The following is a 17,881-nucleotide window of genomic DNA, read 5'->3' on the forward strand; positions in this document are numbered from 1 at the left end:
CGAGCGCAGATAAAATTATTCGCAGACCAAGTCGCGGGCAACGGCTAGCTTACCATATTTCACTCCAAAGCTAGTATTAAGAATTTACTTAATTTCAAAAAGGCTACGATAATTCCTTGATTGTAAGAATAAAAAGTATATTCATTGATTAATAAAAATTTACAGAATAAAATAAATAATAAAAAACCTCGTACAAATATTTCAACTCAATCAACAATTTTTCACCACCAGGAATAAGGCACGAGGGAAATCCCCGCTCAACGTCGAATCCATCGAAGGAGATGGCACATTAACACCGATTTATTTTGACAACGGTTACAGCTTGGCGCGCGTTAAATTTAACCTTTGTTGAACTTCTCGGGAATTAATGGCTATTCTACTAGGTAGGTTTAATCAATTGATTTTTTTTCGAGACACGGATAACTTCCGCTAATTTCACGGTAACGGGGAGAGTATGCCCAGATAATTCCATGAACACATGTCGCTTTGTACTTTTTTGTTCAACGAAACATCATGACCCGGTAGATGCACTCGAATTATTCGGAGCTCTGTATAGTCTGCGTTTCCGCCAAAAATGTCCGGGGATGAGGATGAGGATGTTCATTTACCTAATACCTTGCACAGCATCTCTCATTTAAGAAAACAGCTGCGTGGAGCGAAGCGAGCTTAATAAAGCGTTTACTATTGGATTTATAAAAACAACATTCCTCGCAACACATCCTCGCATATCTCTGGTGGAAACGAAGCCTAAAAGCAATGCGATCTACATCTCGAAGATAATAAATATCTCATGTCTTAACCCCGATCATTAAATAGTAGATTGATAAACAAGGGTTGTATGTGATCAATAACAACACCCAAGATATTAGGCGCACGAGCGAGCAAAGCGAGCGAGGGTGCTGTAACTAGCTTTTGCCCGCGCTTCGTCTGCGTAGATTTTTATATTTACACAATACTCGAAAGAATAAAGTTATTTTCCCCGCATTGGCCGTTTCGTGGAATTTTCGAAAAATCCCTTCAAACTACGGCTAAACAATCAACTGAAAAATCTGATCATGATCACCAAGTTCACATCTATATTGCTCAAGAAATAACATTATTCTTCTTCGCTTACTATTTTTCCTACATCGAGCGATCTCAGATTGCGTACAGTCTTTGGGATCGCAACCAGCCTCGCGCTGGCTTGCCGTTTCAGCCGAAAGCGAAGCGGCCTGCCTGGCTAGAGCGCCAATGAGTTCTCCATCGCGGTCTTCCTCAGACTCCTGAGACCGTGCCCCTGTGGTCTTAATGCGCTGCGAGACTTTCGCGAAAGTTTTCTTTTTTTTCGGGAAGGCATGGTAACGCCTATAAAATGCGAGTCCCAATTCCGAATCGTTTGAAAATTACTCCGCAAAAGAAAGAGAAAAATGTTTTTTTGAAGTACTTTTCGTGACCATTATTAGTGCTTAAAAGAGGCAATGCGTATGAATATGGATGCGATATAATTTTTCAAACATCAGCCGGAAGAGGTCCTTTGCTGGAAAAGGCCTACCCTTTAAAACGCCACAATAATAATAATACTCGTAATAAATCCATTTATTTCGGGCAACTTGCCCCATACAATAAATACCTTACAGACTAACATACATATAATCAATGTTATTACAATACAAATAAATTACAATTAAGAATTAAACGAGCTTACCTGTAAGCGAAGTCTGATTCTAATTTTTTGAATGGTAATCTGAAATATAATTGAATTAAACAGTGTAGTACCTTTTCCCTAACTCGTTGGCATCGCGGAAGTTTAGAAAAGAAAAAACGTCTAAAGATATTTGTTCTTTATGTGACAACACTAGACACGTCACTTATTTTAGAGAGAGAAAGCCAAAATGTAGTTTACTCAGTCAGTAAAGCACATTATGGCTTGTCGAAGATTCACAAGCCATTGATCTATCTAAATAGTTGATGTCTTGTGAATGTACCTCATCATTGCTTCATGGGTTTAATCTAGGGCTGGGTGGGTAATTATATTTCAGATTACCATTCAAAAAATTAGAATCAGACTTCGCTTACAGGTAAGCTCGTTTAATTCTTAATTTTATTTCATGGTAATCTGAAATATAATTGAATTAAACAGTGTAGATGTTCAGAGTTGTCAGCAATGATGAGCAGGTAAATGATGATGTATCGAAGTATTCTGAAAGAAACATCTGTTACAATCATCAACTTTATTTAGCTTTGTAGTACAATTAGTTAACTACAAACAATAATAATAATAATTATAAATCACAATCATCATGTTGTAAGGCTAATTCTTAAAATGTCTTTAATTATTTCCTAGTACTGCCATAGCAAAGCTCCCTTGTGATGAGCTATCGTCAATAATTGGTACATCATAAAATTTTGCGAATGTATTTGAATTTTTTGTCCATCCAGCCGCTTTCCTAATAATGTCCCACTGAACACCGCGCTTTTTTGCGATTGAAGAAGCAGCATGTCTTGTGCTATGTGAGCTGAATGTGGAGGTGTCAATTCCACTCTCTGACATAACACATTTTATCCATCGACTGATGCTTTGACTTGATGCTCTTCTGTGTGGTTTTTTAAATGTAATCCAAAGGTAAGGTTCATTATTTCTTATTAATTTTGTTTTATTTAAATATGCTTTAAGAGCTCTGGCTGGACAAATTTGAGGGTTACTTTCAAAAAATGGCAGGTTAATGGTGGGTTGAGATTTAGTACTAACTGAGGTTTTTATTACATCTGTGATATTGATTAAAATTTTTGACTCATATTCGTTAATATTATTAATTTTTATGGCAGACAATGTTTGAACCCGCTGAGCTGAAGCTAAAGCTAAAAGAATCGACAGTTTTTTGGTGACTTTTTCCAAGCTTAAAAAACTATTTTCTGGCCAGTTTGTTAATAAGCGCAGCACTCTTGAAGGGTCCCACATACTCACATATTTTGGGATTGGTGGTCGTAGTCTGTACACTCCCTTAATAAATCTTGCGATCCTATCATCCGTGCCTATACTACCTTCCATTAATAATGCTAGTGCCGACCTGTCCGTATTAAGAGTGCTATAGCTGGCGTTTTCCTCAAATCTGTATGTTAAGAATTGTAGAATTTGAGGTATTGATGCTTTGTACACGTCTAGTTTGTACTGTCTGCAAAAGGCCCACCATTTAGTATATGTAGTGTTATATTGTTTAAGTGTACTTGCCGCTAGAGAGGCTATAGTTATGTCTAATGATCCTTCTGGCAAATTTCTGAGTCGGAATGCTTGCCGCAGAAGATTGCGGCTGCCAGGGAAAGCGATGAGCTCAGCGGGTGTGGAGTTCTGAAAGGTGATAGTAACAATTTTTTACTAGGTTTTAGTGTAATTTGTTTTGATATCATTAGTGTTTTAGCTAAAGGGTACCACGGCTGAGAGGTCCATACTGGGAACACCACAACGCCTTTTGCTTTGTCTTGTTTAATTTTGTGGAAACATCGGGATAGTATCGCAAATGGAGGAAATGCATAGAAGTAATGTTCCGACCAGTCAAGCGTAAAAGCGTCAATGTTAAATGCATATGGGTCTCTCTTCCATGATACATATGTTGTACATTTAGCATTGATTCTACTGGCAAACAGATCAATGTCTTGTTTCCCAAATGTGTCACATATTGATTTGTAGGCATCAATTGACAGTTCCCACTCTGTGTCTATGTTAGTGTTTCTAGACTCCTGGTCAGCAATAACATTGTCTTTAGACTTGATGTAAGCTGCATAAACATGTATGTTGCGTTTTTGGCACCACAGCCAGATTTTCCTGGCAACTGTGTTAAGGTGGGGGTATTGCACGCTTCCCATTTTATTAATACATGCAATGGCGGTAGTATTGTCAATCCTGAGCAGTACTCTAGTATTTTTAGTTTTGTCAGCGAAGCATTTTAAAGCAAAATACGCTGCAGTGAGTTCTAATAAGTTAATGTGAAGTTTTTGTTCATTATCTGACCACAGACCTCCAGTACGCTCGCCATTGCAGTATGATCCCCACCCTGTAAGGCTAGAGTCTGAGTATATTTCCATACTAAATTTATTTTCTGACAGTTTCCTTTTAGCATGAGGGATATTATCTAGCCACCACTGTAAATCAGGTAATATATCATTAGAAGGTGTCATTATAGTGTCATAATCATCTTGTCCCTGCAGAAGGGCTAGGTATTTACTACGTTCCATTTGTTTAGTATGCATTAATCCATAAGGGACAGCGGGGCATGCCGAAATCAGTGTTCCTAAAAGTTTTGCAAATTGTCTTATTTTAAGTTTTTTCAATTGCAAGTGTTCTCTAACTAACGCTATTATGCGTGTTTTTTTATCACTAGGTAGTTCTAAGCACATGTCCTTAGAGTTAATAACAAATCCAAGAAATGGACACTTCATACTTGGGGTTAAATTGCTTTTCTCATAGTTAATTATTAAGCCTAGGCATTGAAAGAGTTGTATCGTGGCGTTCATGTTGGATATACATGCAGTTGATGATTGCCCAATACATAAATAGTCATCCAAGTAAATGGTAGACATGTGACCTAGGTTTCTTAGGTAACCTACTACTGGTTTAAGTAGTTTTGTGAATAACCCTGGGGCAGTAGATAAGCCATAAGGCATGCAAGTGAATTCATATAATTGTCCCAAGTGTTCAAATCTGAGGTATTTTCTGTGGGATTTGTGTACCGAGACAAGAAAATATGATTCCTTTAAGTCAATGGAGCACATGTAATAATTTTCATAAATCAATTTGATGGCAGTTCTTATGTCCTCCATTTTAAAATGTTTAGGAGAAATAAACTTATTAAGTGGTTTCAGGTTCAGAATAAATCTAAATTTTCCATTAGGTTTAGGTCTTAAAAATATTTTGGACAAAAATTCGCCTTCAGTATGTTCACAAGGACTAACAGCACCAAGTGCAAGTAGGTTATGGATAGACTCAGTCATTGCTGTTGTTTCATTTGCTGGTAAATTATTAACAGGTAATGATGTTTGGAATGGCTCCGTTTCAAATGGTATGCGATACCCCCGTACCCACTGTAGAATTACAGGGTCAGCGGTTAAGGCTTCCCAACATTTTAAATAGTTTGTTATATTTCCAGCATGTACCTGGTTAGTTAGCGCCGGTATGCTGCACTGCGGGGCCTCTGTGCTGGCTTCGCTGGGCGGCGCTGGTTCTGGTTCGAAGAATATCGTTTCTGCTGGTTGACTGGATGGAACGACTGGGTAGACTGGAACTCCTGTGTCTTCGGTCCGCCACGCGTCATCCCCTTGCCCTTCGGCCGAAGTGGCGGACCATTGCGGTTTCCCGACTTTGTAGTTTTTGTGCTCGGAGTGACAGTCTTCTTTATGTGGGCCATTGACTGCTGCAGTGTTTTGCTGTCTTTATGGTTTCTGACAGGTCATCACCAAACAAAAAAGCATTTCTATTTGACTTTTCAATTGTTTGAATAAAGTTTTTATCCAAAGAAGGAATTATTAACTTTTTCCTAGTTTTAGTTTGATGAAAATTTAGGTCATTTAGTAATTTGGAAGCGTCACTGAGCAAGCTTATGAGGTGTGTTTTGTTTAGTTCTTCATTTTCCATAAGCTGTGTCATTGCCTTTCCAATAATACCAGTTGCCAGGCCCAACTGAGCTTGGCCTATCTCGATACTCTTGTCCCTTAGTTTAGAGCTGTCACCGAGTACATTTTTTATTTCAATGTTGATTGCCGGTGCTTCCAATATTGTGCAGTTTCCTGGAATCTTGTATTTCTTTGTAATGTTATCTCTTTGTTCCTTTGACAATCCATTGACTATTATGTGTGTCCATCTGCGGGATATATCCTCGTGAATGCTTTTGTCATACTTGGTTGTTTCTATGTAGTCGTCCCCGAGGGCTTCACTGAATGGGTTAACCATTACCGCATCTGGAAAGCACAGGAAGAAGACACCTTAAGCACAAGCTTGCAGGCCATTTTGCCACATAGAAATGATAGCGCGAGTATCTCGTACTCAATGGCTGCTAGAAGGGGTTCAGCATTAGACATGCTGAAGCATGTCAAACCATTTTGCCACATAGAAATGATAGCGTGAGTATCTCGTACTCAATGGCTGCTTAGAAGAGATTCTGCCTTAAGCATCCCGAAGCATCTCAAACCATTTTGCCACATAGAAATGATAGCAGGAGTATCGCGTACTCAATGGTTGTGCACAGAGGTTGAAAGCATAGTGTGTCAAGTCAGGCTTATGTTATTGTATCATAGAAATAACAGTGTAAGCATTTCGTATTCAGTAATTGTGAGGAAAAACCAAACACAGTGAGTGCGTTAGCATGCGAGCCATTTGCTACATCGAAGTGTTAGCATCTGTCAATGGCCGCGTTTCAGAGAATTACGCCATCCAGTATAACAGAGACCTTGATTGATACCTTGAGTATCTCGCAGTTCTCGCACTCGATGAGCAACCATGGAGAAGAATTTGTACAATGCAAACACACAATGTTACTCAAGCTTAACGTTATCGCGGGCGTCTGTTGATGAACTTTTTTAGGTTAGTCTGAAAGTCAAAGTAAAAATTTGCGCGAACTCACCTTCTACTTTGTCACTCTCGTCTTCTTTCTGTTCTGTCTCAATCCGGGGAGGCGACTCCGGTGGCGGCGAGGGCTCACGTCGCACGGGGCTACGACTCCGGGATCTGCCGCCGCGTGGCCGGCTCCGGCTCCGGCTCCGACTGCGTCTGCGCCGACGCCGATGGCGATTGTGACCCTTCTCGAGGGACGCCGCACATTCTTTTAATATTTTAATAAGTTTTCGTTCACTGGGCATAGCTTTTATATTTTAAAAACACTATTTTGCACTATTTTGCACAATGCCGATCCACGATGCCGTCGGGCGGAAAAAGAAGTGACGTGTCTAGTGTTGTCACATAAAGAACAAATATCTTTAGACGTTTTTTCTTTTCTAAACTTCCGCGATGCCAACGAGTTAGGGAAAAGGTACTACACTGTTTAATTCAATTATATTTCAGATTACCATGAAATAAAATGAACGACAACTCGCTACTTGCACCACCGGTTTTCGCAAGGTCTCACATGTCGTCATTCCACCTGGAAGGCCTGCCAACGTCTTCCGGTCGCCACTCCTCGAGGACTTCTCCCCAACGGATATCGGTTTTCGAGCGATGTGGCCTGCCAATTGCCACTGCAACTAGCATATAATTTTTCGAGCTAAGTCAGTGACTTTAGTTCTTCGACGAATTTCCGTATTCCGGATATAATTAAATTAGGAATAATTTATGACATTCTATTAAATTATACGCGTGTTGAATATTATGAGTGTTGATGTAACCACTACGTAACTATGTTAACTCGTTTGTTTCATAGTTCCCCATAAGATGGCACTGCGAAATGTGTGGCAATTAATTTATTGTCTTTTAATTTTGTTGTATTATTTAATCAATTACCTATTCAGTTAAATTTCTTGATATCCGTACCCCCTCTTCTAAACTTAGTCAATTTGGCAAAATCAGCGCCATCTGTTAGTGTAGCAGGGTACTCGATAGTCGTACAACACTTAAATAAGTCTGCACTCCTTCCTAAGTAGCGTCATAAGATACAGGTGCAATTTTAACTCAATCGAGAGTAGCGGCTACCAAAACCCTCTTTTAGGGTAGTATTTTTAAAGTCTATAACCTGACCGGGGATTTTCTCGACAAATTAGTTTGTTTGAAGTTTGCATGAAATCCGTTCAGCCGTTTTCACGGTGATGCGTGGTCAAATAAACAGATAAACAGACAAAAATTCTAAAAACTGTTGGAACGTGTTCTGTTATCGATTCTAAGTATCCCCAGCCAACTTTTGTATAGATAGAAGATAGATGTATACATTATGCAATTATACACGTACGCGTGTTGATGTGTATGTTGATTTTACCATTACTTATACTTCTTTTTTTTAGCATTAGAAAGAAGGCAAGCGATCTTGATGTGTCTTTTTATTGAAAAAAACTTTTGAAAAATAAGTCACAGCAAATAGTAACAATTAGCAAGGATATAATGATCATTTACATGCTTTTGGTATCATAAGTAAAAGTAACTGTTTTTTTTAAAACCTCTTTCAATAAAAAGACTCGTCAAGATTGTACTTAACCCTTTTTCAAATGCTAAAAAAACTAAGTACAACCCTCAGGTACAACCATATACGGTAGTACTATTAGTTTTTCTTTATATGTAAGTAAACTCTTTTTTATTAGTTTACTCCATTACTTACTGTTTACCCAGCTCTCTAAAAGATGGCACTGGAATGTGTGGCAATTACTTTATTGTCGTTTAATTTTGATCGTATTGTTAAATCAATTAAATTTTTCATTTAAATTTGTTGATATCCGTACTCCTTCTTTTAAACTTAGTTAATTTGGCAAAATCCTTCCTCAGTTCGAGTCACAACGTTATTAATTTAAGCGCCATCAGTTAGTTTATCAGGGTACTTGATAGTCATAGCACGTATTTAAAAACTTGAAGGTGGAAACTTAACTCAATCGAATGTAGTAGCTACCTCCACTTTTAAGGGTTGAATTTTTATACCCTAAGGGTCAAATTTTTATAGCCTATAACCTGGCCGGGGATTTTCTCGTCGGATTAGTAAAGTTTGCGTAAAAATCCGTTCAGCCGTTCTCACGTGATGCGCGGTCAAATAAACGACAAACAGATAAACAGATAAACAGACAAACAGACAAAAATTCTAAAAACTATTGGAACGTGTTCTGTTATCGATTCTAAGTATCCCCAGCCAACTTTTTGTCGAATATCTTCCATGTACAGACTTTCGACCCTCTTCAGCTTTATTATATGTATAGATAGATTTGTCGATTTTCCTACAAATACCGAAAAAAATCCTAAAATTTACACCAACATACGAGTACTAACATTGCATAAAAACACTCTTGCCTTTTAAACCCAGTGGTAAAGTTTTTTGAAATTATGTTCCGATCCTATGAGAAAGAAAGAGAGAAGACATTTTTTCAATAATACGGAATACAAACAAATACAATAAAATTTACACAATTACACACAAATAATCCAAATAAATAAATGAAAACACACATGTAAATAGTAACATAACACACAATTATGGGAACATCGAAATTAAAAAAAAAATTTATGTGTTATTCCGCAGAGATCCAGCTATTTGCGCGTGCACATCAAATTTTAATAAATTTATTTATGTGACGACCATCTGACACAATGTGTCGCTACATCGCATAATTTCTTATCGTATTATTTGCTTTGAGAGCTATTTACTACGTGGTGTACAATAAGTAGTTATTACACTATAGGTAGGTTAGGATACAGTAAAGGCCAAAAAAGCTTTCTTATTTAAAACTTATTTCTTTCTGGGTCCTTTTTTTAGATATAGGGGGCAAACGAGCAAACAGATCGCCTGATGGTAAATGATTACCGTCGCCCATGGACACCTGCAACACCAGAAGAGTCACAATTGCGTTGCCGGCCTTTTGTACGCTCTTTTTTTGAAAGCTTATAAACAACTTGACGGTATTCTATTCAACCAGTGGAATACGGTATTTGACAACTCCTGAATTTGCCATGTCTTATATATTATTATGAAATATAGATCTCCGAAACGGTAACGTTTCGTGTGCTCTGCCTACCCCATTTGGGAATACCTACAGGCGTGATGTTTGTGTGTGTGTGCGTGAAAATATAGATATACATACAGTGTTTAGCGAAGAAAAATTTTAAATCGGTTAAAAATTGGATTTAAAGTGATTTTTTGAAAAATCTTCATACCTGTCTCTTTCTCAACTTGCGTGTGATGAAAGAAAGAAAGGTGAAGCAGAAGAATGCAAATATGTCTTTCTCTGTCTAATGTTGAATTTCAAACATTAACCTCTTTATAACTTTGTTTTTTTACTTAAAAATTGTTTATCTAATCGATAACAGGCATTGTGAAGTTTTTATTTATAAAACATAAAAAAGCCAAATACTGCGTATTTAAACAGACACATTCCAACAAAATGTCAACCAAGATCGATAGTCGATTCTCCCGTTCTCAAACGACTTTTGAAGTGGTTCCCTCAGTCTAAGCACAATAAAATTACAAGTAAAATACCAAAATACCACAAACACTGGTGTTTGATAGCACAAAGAGTATGAAAACACACGGAGAATTTCATTCAACGGGACCGCTGCGCCCACTTTACGAAGGAGTTTAATGGTTTCCACTATCGTTAACAAATTGAAGTTGACATTTTCTTACTTTTTTTTATTCCTAAATTCTCGATTAAATCAGGCATTACTCGTACTTTGCGGTATTGTTTTTGTTAATTTATTACCGATCTCCATTCGGCATGCAGGCAAAGAAGAATACAGCTAATTTAATTTATAATATTGAACAGGTAAGTGTAACCATTAGCATTTGTCGACTCTGTTTAACCGGGACAATAGAGTAAATGGCAAAGGCCTTGGCTAGCAGTCACTTTTCCGAGTAAATAATAAATAGTTTAAGCGTTGTTTACTTGAAAAATATTTACTGTTTTATTTAAGAATCGCAGAGTGCATAAAGTTCTTGATGGGATTATTGAATTAAAGCAGTTTTCTAGACACTAGAATAACCTGCTCACCAGAAAGACACAATCTAGTGTGTATCTAGAGTTAATCCAAGTTTAGTTTTAATTAGTTTTGTGAAAAACGTAATCCAAGCAAGACGTCAAAAACGAGTGTCATTTATTTTAATTGCTTTTTAATTATATTAATAGCGCAAAAAGTGTATTTAAGTATTTAAAAGTGTTCTTTGTGCATTAATTAAGGCGTGTAAATGTTATCCAGCCGGACAGTGACCTAATACTATTAATACTATCAGTGTAAAAATTCAAACGCTCAACAAACGTCAGTCGCTGGATCAACGACCGTAATTTAAAAAAGGAAACATTGTTTTGTGCTGCTACATAACCTGGGGAGTATTGTTATTGATTTTCATCCCTAGAATAAGTATTGCTTTTGTTTTCAAATTCTATATACCTAGTTCAAAGGTAAAATCCCGTATGATTATACGACTACACTTATGACTATACGCATGTCATTGTGTCATTGACCCACTCAGCTGTTTACCTGTTTCTTAGTAATTTTCGTACTTTATATTTAATAATTAATACCTAGTGTTCCTTTTTCTTACTTTTTATTGTATTAGACTGCTCCTTCTGTCACTTTATCTGTCAATACCTTGTTGTTACACTTCTATCCTTTTGTTTAATTCTTGACTGCTTATTTCATTGCTTTCTTTGCCTAGTATTCAGTTGCATTGTGGTTAGTTTCAGATCACCATAAGTAAGTCTCACTGTGGCAACACAGTAAGTAACTTAAGAACAAAACTTTGGAAACTGCGCTTTGATCCAAAAAGGAGTCATAGAAAATGACCACAAACGTACTGACCCGTAAGGCCGTGGCGCGCCAGCAGGAAATGCAGCTCAGAGCAACTCTTGAAGATTTGAAACACTACAAGAGTCTGTGTGCTCAACTGGAAAGGGAAAGAGAGGAGGGTGAGGTGGAAGTAGCAAGGATTGTGAACAAAAACACTCAACTGAAGAATCAACTGGGTGAATTTGACATACAGTACCATGACACCTATGAGCAGCTGGTGCAAATGCAAGCAAAAATGGATTCGTTTGAGGACTGCTCAGCCCATTATGAGCAAGCATTGAGGCGCATTGATGACTTAGAAAGTGAGCTAACGGAAGCTCACAGAGACATACATGAGCTTCAAATAGAATGTGAGCGTCACCAAGCTGCCGAAACTGATAGTCTGTATGATGAATTAATGGGCAAAAGTTTATATGAAGGCATGATCTGCTCCAACAGTAGTTCACCCGCAGCGTCCCACTCTCAGTCAGTTATATCAACAATTGATTTGACAAAAGATGATTCAACCACATCATGCTATTTGGTAAGTAATAAAACTCTAAAAAAATATATTAAAGTTAAGAAATTTATTAGACGCACACAGAAATATATAAATGCTAAACATGGTTTACAAAAAAATGTACATTTAATTAAAGAGCGCAGTGTGATAATAAATAAACTTAAATCAACTCAGAGTGAATTAGAAGCACGAGACTCTTTACATGACAGTATGACAAAGACCTTACTGTCAAAAATCAGTAGGTTAGAAGAATCACTTAGAGATATAAGCGCTAAATATGAAAGCAGCAAGCGTGAAATTAGTGCGCATGTCAGTGCTGCTACACAGTTAGTTAACATGTGTCGCTATAATGAAGAACGCTTTGACTCTTTTATTAATAATCATATGTGTGTTTGTTCGCATGAAACTTCGCCTGCACAAAGCCACCTCATCGGGCCCCGAGCGCCGGTGTGGCGGTCCCCGTCGCCCGCCAGCCCCGTGCACCCAGAGCGGCCCCCGCCGCTCGCCAGCCTTGCGTCGCCCGCGCGGCCCCCGTCGCCTGCGAGCCCCGCGCCGCCGGAGCGGCCCCCGCCGCCCTCGAGCCCCGCGCCGCCCGTGAGCCCCGCGCCGCCAGAGCGGCCCCCGCCGCTCGCGAGCCCCGCGCCGCCACAGCGCTCCCCGCCGCCCGCGAGCCCCCGCCACCCGCGCACTCCCCCCGGCTGTCGGAGCGCCGCCGCCTGCGAGCAACCCGCCGCCCGCGCGCCCCGAGCCAACCGCAAGCCCGCCGCCCGCTGCACGAAGCACTCCTCCGGTTGCAATGGCAAACTCAGGCACGCTACCTACCGTCAATACTGTCATGTACTCTGACGAGATTGGCGTGGGTTTTGGACCCATACTCAACCAGCTCCTGGAGCAAAGGGTCGTAAACTACTGCCTACGCGGTGCTAGTCTCCAGCAGTTTGCCGATCGATTGTTTAAAGACAAATTTGACACTTCAACCACGTTGATCATCATGCTGGGTAACAGTCTACGCATAAAGAAATCTGGCTTTGAAGATTTGCTTCGTGCACTGTCAGCTGTGGAGCAGCGCGGCATCTATAAGATTATTTTATGTGCTTTCCCATATTCTAGTTATTTGTCTTATGAGCGCAATGTTACAATATCTAAGTGGAATGCTATGTTGTATAATGTAACTTGTTATAATAATAAATATCAATTCTTTGACACTAATAAATTTGTAAAAAAAATTAAATTAAATGAATTGAAATTGTTTTTGTCGAAAAAGTGTAAAGTAGCCACAGCAAAGTTATTAGCATTTAATATCGAACCTAGGTACGTAGCGGACGACGGCAGCGGGGCCGGACACGCCGCGCGCGCGCCGCCCGCGGGCCGCCAGTCTTTAAACTAACGCGTGAGACAGCGGAGGAGCAACGTAGTTTTATTTTGATTCATCAAAATATACAAGGCTTCTCCAGCAAAATAACTGAAATCGGTTTATTCCTAGATGCGTTAAATGTAGGAGTAATGTGTATTACTGAGCACTGGTTAAAACAACATGAACTATTATTGAATATTTGTAATTATAGAATCGCCAGCTCCTTTACTAGAAAATCGGCTATACATGGAGGCTCTATGATTATTGTTAAGGACGATTACAAGAGCAAAGAACTAAAAAATGTAGTTCAGCTGTCCATTGAACGAGTTATTGAAATTTCGTGTGTTGAATTAGAGAATCACATCATATTATGTGTATATAGGCCGCCGTCCTCAGACTTTTGTCAGTTCGAACCCGTGATGGAAGATGCTTTGAAACAAGTTTTTGCTAGTAGTAAATCTGTCATCGTATGTGGAGATTTTAATGTGAATTTACTAGACTCGGCAAATAGATATTCTGGAAGACTTTTGAATTTATTTAAATCATTTAACTTGTTTCATCTTTTTGAGGAACCAACGAGAGTGACGGCTAACACAGCTACATGTTTAGATAATATTTTCTGCAAGTGTGATGCTATGGACAAGGAAATAATAAACTGTTTTAATTCCGATCACAGCGGCCAAAAAGCCTGTTTTACAATACTTAAACAGACAAATGATCGAGTAATAACCTACAGACCCGTTACAGAAGCCCGTGTAGAAAAATTCAAGGAAAATATTATCAACAGCGTTCCTGAGCCTTACATGGAGGGAAGTGATCCTAACGTCCTATATAAGAACCTGTCTACAGTAATTAATCGAGAGTTCGAAAAAGTTTTCACATTAAGAACTAAAATGAGAAACGGTAACAAGGCAAAGTTTAGTGACTGGGCCACGGTGGGAATACATAAGAGTAGAACTAGGCTTTACGAACTTTATGAAATGAAAAGTCACAGTCAAGACCCCTCCTTTATAGACTACGTTAGAAAATATTCCAAATTATTTAAAAAAGTATGTATTGCTGCCAAGGCTGATTATCTTAGTAATAAAGTTAAATCCGCTGAAAATAAAGTAAAAGCTGTATGGAATGTAATAAATTCAGAAACAGGTAAATCTAAGCCCCGTAATTGTCAATTCCAATTAAAAGTGGATGATAGAATATTGACTTCAGATTTAGAAGTGGCGGGTGCTTTTGAAAATTTTTTCTCAGATATTGCTGTAAATACGACTCGCGATCTAAAGTCTTCCACTGTGCTGGCTAGTTCTTATCTAAATGAAATTGCGAAGGATAAACGTCTGAATTTTGATTTTCAACATACTAACTCTGAAGAAATTATAAAGACTTTTAAATCTTTAAAACTGAAGAATACGGAGGATCTTTGGGGTATTTCTGTTCGAGTTATGCAATCTGTCATCCATATTGTGGCACCGTACCTAGCCGTCATATTTAATAAGTGCATTGATGATGGTGTGTTTCCGGACTTAATGAAATATAGCAAAGTGATTCCATTGTTTAAAGCTGGGAGCTCATCTGATCCTGGCAACTTTCGTCCGATATCTGTGCTGCCTGTGCTGAGTAAAGTGTTTGAAAAGATCATGCTTAACCAGCTGCTTCGTCACTTCAATGTAAACAACCTACTACACAGTCAGCAATTCGGTTTCACAAAAGGCCGTTCGACAACAGATGCAGCCGCAAGTCTCATGAAGTACATTTATGATGCATGGGAAAATTCGCAAGATGCAATAGGAATATTTTGCGACCTCTCCAAGGCCTTCGATTGCGTGGAGCATGAGACGCTTATCCGCAAACTTCAACACTATGGACTTTCAGCTAAAGCACTTAACCTGGTTAAGTCTTATCTCAGCCAAAGAATTCAAAAAGTGGACATAAATAGAACGCAGTCAGCTGGCTCAGCGGTGAAGCTTGGAGTTCCACAAGGCTCCATTTTGGGTCCATTTCTCTTTCTAGTATATATAAATGACCTGCCCCACTTGCTAGAACAGAAATGTAACATAGTATTGTTTGCAGATGATACTTCTTTGATATTCAAAGTAAACAGGCAACAAGAAGATCCAACCCACATCAATGAGACTTTAGCAGAGGCGCTAAACTGGTTCACCGCTAACAATTTATTACTAAATGCAGCTAAAACTAAGTGTATAAAATTTTCGTTGCCTAATGTGAGACAGTTTGAAACAACTATTTCCTTAAACGGAGAGAATCTGAAACTTGTGCATGAGACTGTTTTTCTTGGTCTTACGTTGGATCGTAATTTACAATGGAGCCCGCATATTTCTGGTCTTGCTGGTAGATTGAGCTCTGCCGCCTATGCTGTACGAAGAATCAGACAATTTACCAACGTTGAAACTGCCCGGCTAGTTTATTTCAGTTATTTTCACAGCATAATGTCCTATGGTATGCTGATTTGGGGCAAGGCAGCCGACATAGAAACTATCTTCATTCTACAGAAGAGGGCAGTCCGGTCTATCTACAACCTTGGCTCCCGAGATTCACTAAGAGAACGCTTCAAGGAGATAAACATCCTCACAGTAGCTTCACAGTATATACATGATGTGATATTGTATACACACAAGAATATCGAGTCCTTTAAAAAAGTGTCAGACGTACATGATATCAATACTCGTAATAAGCACAAGCTTGCCGTTCCAAAATTCCGTTTACGGAAAGTAAGCAAATCTTTTGTGGGAAACTGTGTGAGATTTTACAATAAAGTTCCTGTAGAAGCATGGAAATTGCCACACAACTCTTTTAAAGAATACATAAAGAGTGCACTTCTGAAGAAAGCTTACTATAAAGTTGAGGAGTACTTATGTGATGATGCGACATGGCCTAAACTGAAAGCCGATGAAAATTAGGATGTTGATGTGTGATGTGATGTATTCGTGTTTGTGTATGTGTGTGTTTTTATGTCGGTGTATAAATAAGTGTTGTGAAGTGTGACTTGGCAGTGTCCCGGCGCATTTCGTGTCTAGTTTCTGGTTCTGTTGCCGTTGTCCACGTTGCAGAATTTAATTTAAAAATATTTATTGGTTTGACATTTGGAGACCTTATACATCTCCATTTCTTTATTTTAATAATTATTTTAAGTTTTTGACATTGGAGGCTTTTTACACCTCTGAAGATTGTATAATTTGGTTAATTAAATTAGTTTACTTTGACATTCAGAGACTATATACATCTCTGAATTATTTAGATTAGGAATTTTATTTATTGTTAACTCAGGGACTTTCTACATCCCCTTGCTATATAGTAATTTTATTATTAACTCAGGGACTTTATACATCCCCTTGCTATATTTAAGGCTGTATATTGTTAAGCTTATGGATTTTAAACGTGTATATTTTTAGTTTAATTTCTAGTCACAGGCCCGCGACGTCGAAGCTCCCAAGACGATCCCATAGAGCTTATGGGAACGGAAGCAATACCATGCACTCGGTACCGCTCTGCTTTCAGAGCATGACATGAGTTCGTGTGAGCTAACTTTGGGGGCGGCAGACGTGAGCTTGCCTTCGGAATCCAAAAGTTTAATGGTTACTTGACCTGAAATGTAAATTTCAGAATTAAATTATTATTATAATTTTTTTTTTTTTAATTTATGACGGTGGAAGCAGTCTACACTTCCACTGAACGTAGATTATAGTTAGAGTTTAGTTTTGTAACTAAGGGACCCCATACATCCCTGTATTATTATTATTTTGTATTTTCTTTTATTTCATTGTATACTGTAGTTTTTAAGTATTTTATTTGTAATTATTTTATGTTGAAAAAATGACTTTCTGCCAAGTTTCTTGCGGCGCATTCTTCTTGGCAATGATGGTCTTTCCGAAAGCGCTGGTAGTTTAAAAAATGACGTGTAAAAGTGCCCATTGCGGCCTATTTACTGAATAAATGATTTTGATTTTTTGATTTTTTTTTTTTTTTTTATCTAGTCAGTATTAACCACGTTTTTCATGCGATCTGGATTGAGGCTGTCTTTTACATCTTTTGTTTCAAAAACAAGTACAAAAAACCAGCTAATTTTTATGAAATACCATGATTTGTTGTCTTGAATGAGCCTTTAAGGCAGGCAACCCTACCGTAGCAGGCAAGACTGGCGCCAGCTGCGATTTGCGCTAAGTCAAGGACTATAGTGCGACAGCGCCGGCGCCGTGTCGTTGTGCTGTTTACTCTACGCACCACTACGATACTTTACCTTTACTATTGTGACAGTACAGCACAGTAAATAATAGGTAGTAGTAATTGGTCTTGTTAGTTATGCTCTTTGTTGAAACGAATTGGTTTCGCTGATCACCTAAACTGTGTAATATCAAACTGGACTAATAAGTTTATTCTAATTCACGGTACCCAAATCAAATAAGATATGATAAACGGTATGTAATAACTTAAATTCTAAATGGGGAGCTTGGGAACGTGACTCACTGTATACACAGCGCGTATTTTCAAGCCGCTAGCTATTTCTTTAGTCTGTAGCTGTAAAGTAAATAGTGAACCAACAAATGCACTGCGACCAAAACATCGAGGCTGTTATAAGGGG

The 17,881-nt window shown here is 38.5% G+C and overlaps 2 protein-coding genes across 2 annotated transcripts in view; one reads left to right on the forward strand and one right to left on the reverse strand.

Annotated features, from left to right (window-relative positions):
- LOC141434037 (uncharacterized) overlaps positions 1-17,881 on the forward strand; it is a 102,984-nt gene that overhangs the window by 43,562 nt on the left and 41,541 nt on the right.
- Positions 1,658-7,002, reverse strand: LOC141434432 (uncharacterized). Its single transcript, XM_074096851.1, has 4 exons — positions 6,591-7,002; positions 5,428-5,928; positions 5,128-5,384; positions 1,658-3,325 (listed from the first exon to the last, which is right to left on the reverse strand). Exons 1-4 carry the CDS (start codon positions 6,823-6,825, stop codon positions 2,309-2,311), a joined length of 2,010 nt encoding a protein of 669 aa, XP_073952952.1. The 5' UTR covers positions 6,826-7,002; the 3' UTR covers positions 1,658-2,308.

The sequence above is a fragment of the Choristoneura fumiferana genome, chromosome 13, assembly GCF_025370935.1.
Source record: "Choristoneura fumiferana chromosome 13, NRCan_CFum_1, whole genome shotgun sequence".
Lineage (NCBI taxonomy): Eukaryota > Metazoa > Arthropoda > Insecta > Lepidoptera > Tortricidae > Choristoneura > Choristoneura fumiferana.

Excerpts from the sequence above, each read along its gene's own strand:
- LOC141434432 (XM_074096851.1), bottom strand. The coding sequence starts at position 6,825 with ATGCCCAGTGAACGAAAACTTATTAAAATATTAAAAGAATGTGCGGCG. Across the intron at positions 5,385-5,427 it reads TAGAAATGCTTTTTTGTTTG|CAGTCAATGGCCCACATAAA; the intron begins GTGATGACCTGT and ends AAAACACTGCAG. Across the intron at positions 3,326-5,127 it reads TACCGGCGCTAACTAACCAG|AACTCCACACCCGCTGAGCT; the intron begins GTACATGCTGGA and ends ATCACCTTTCAG.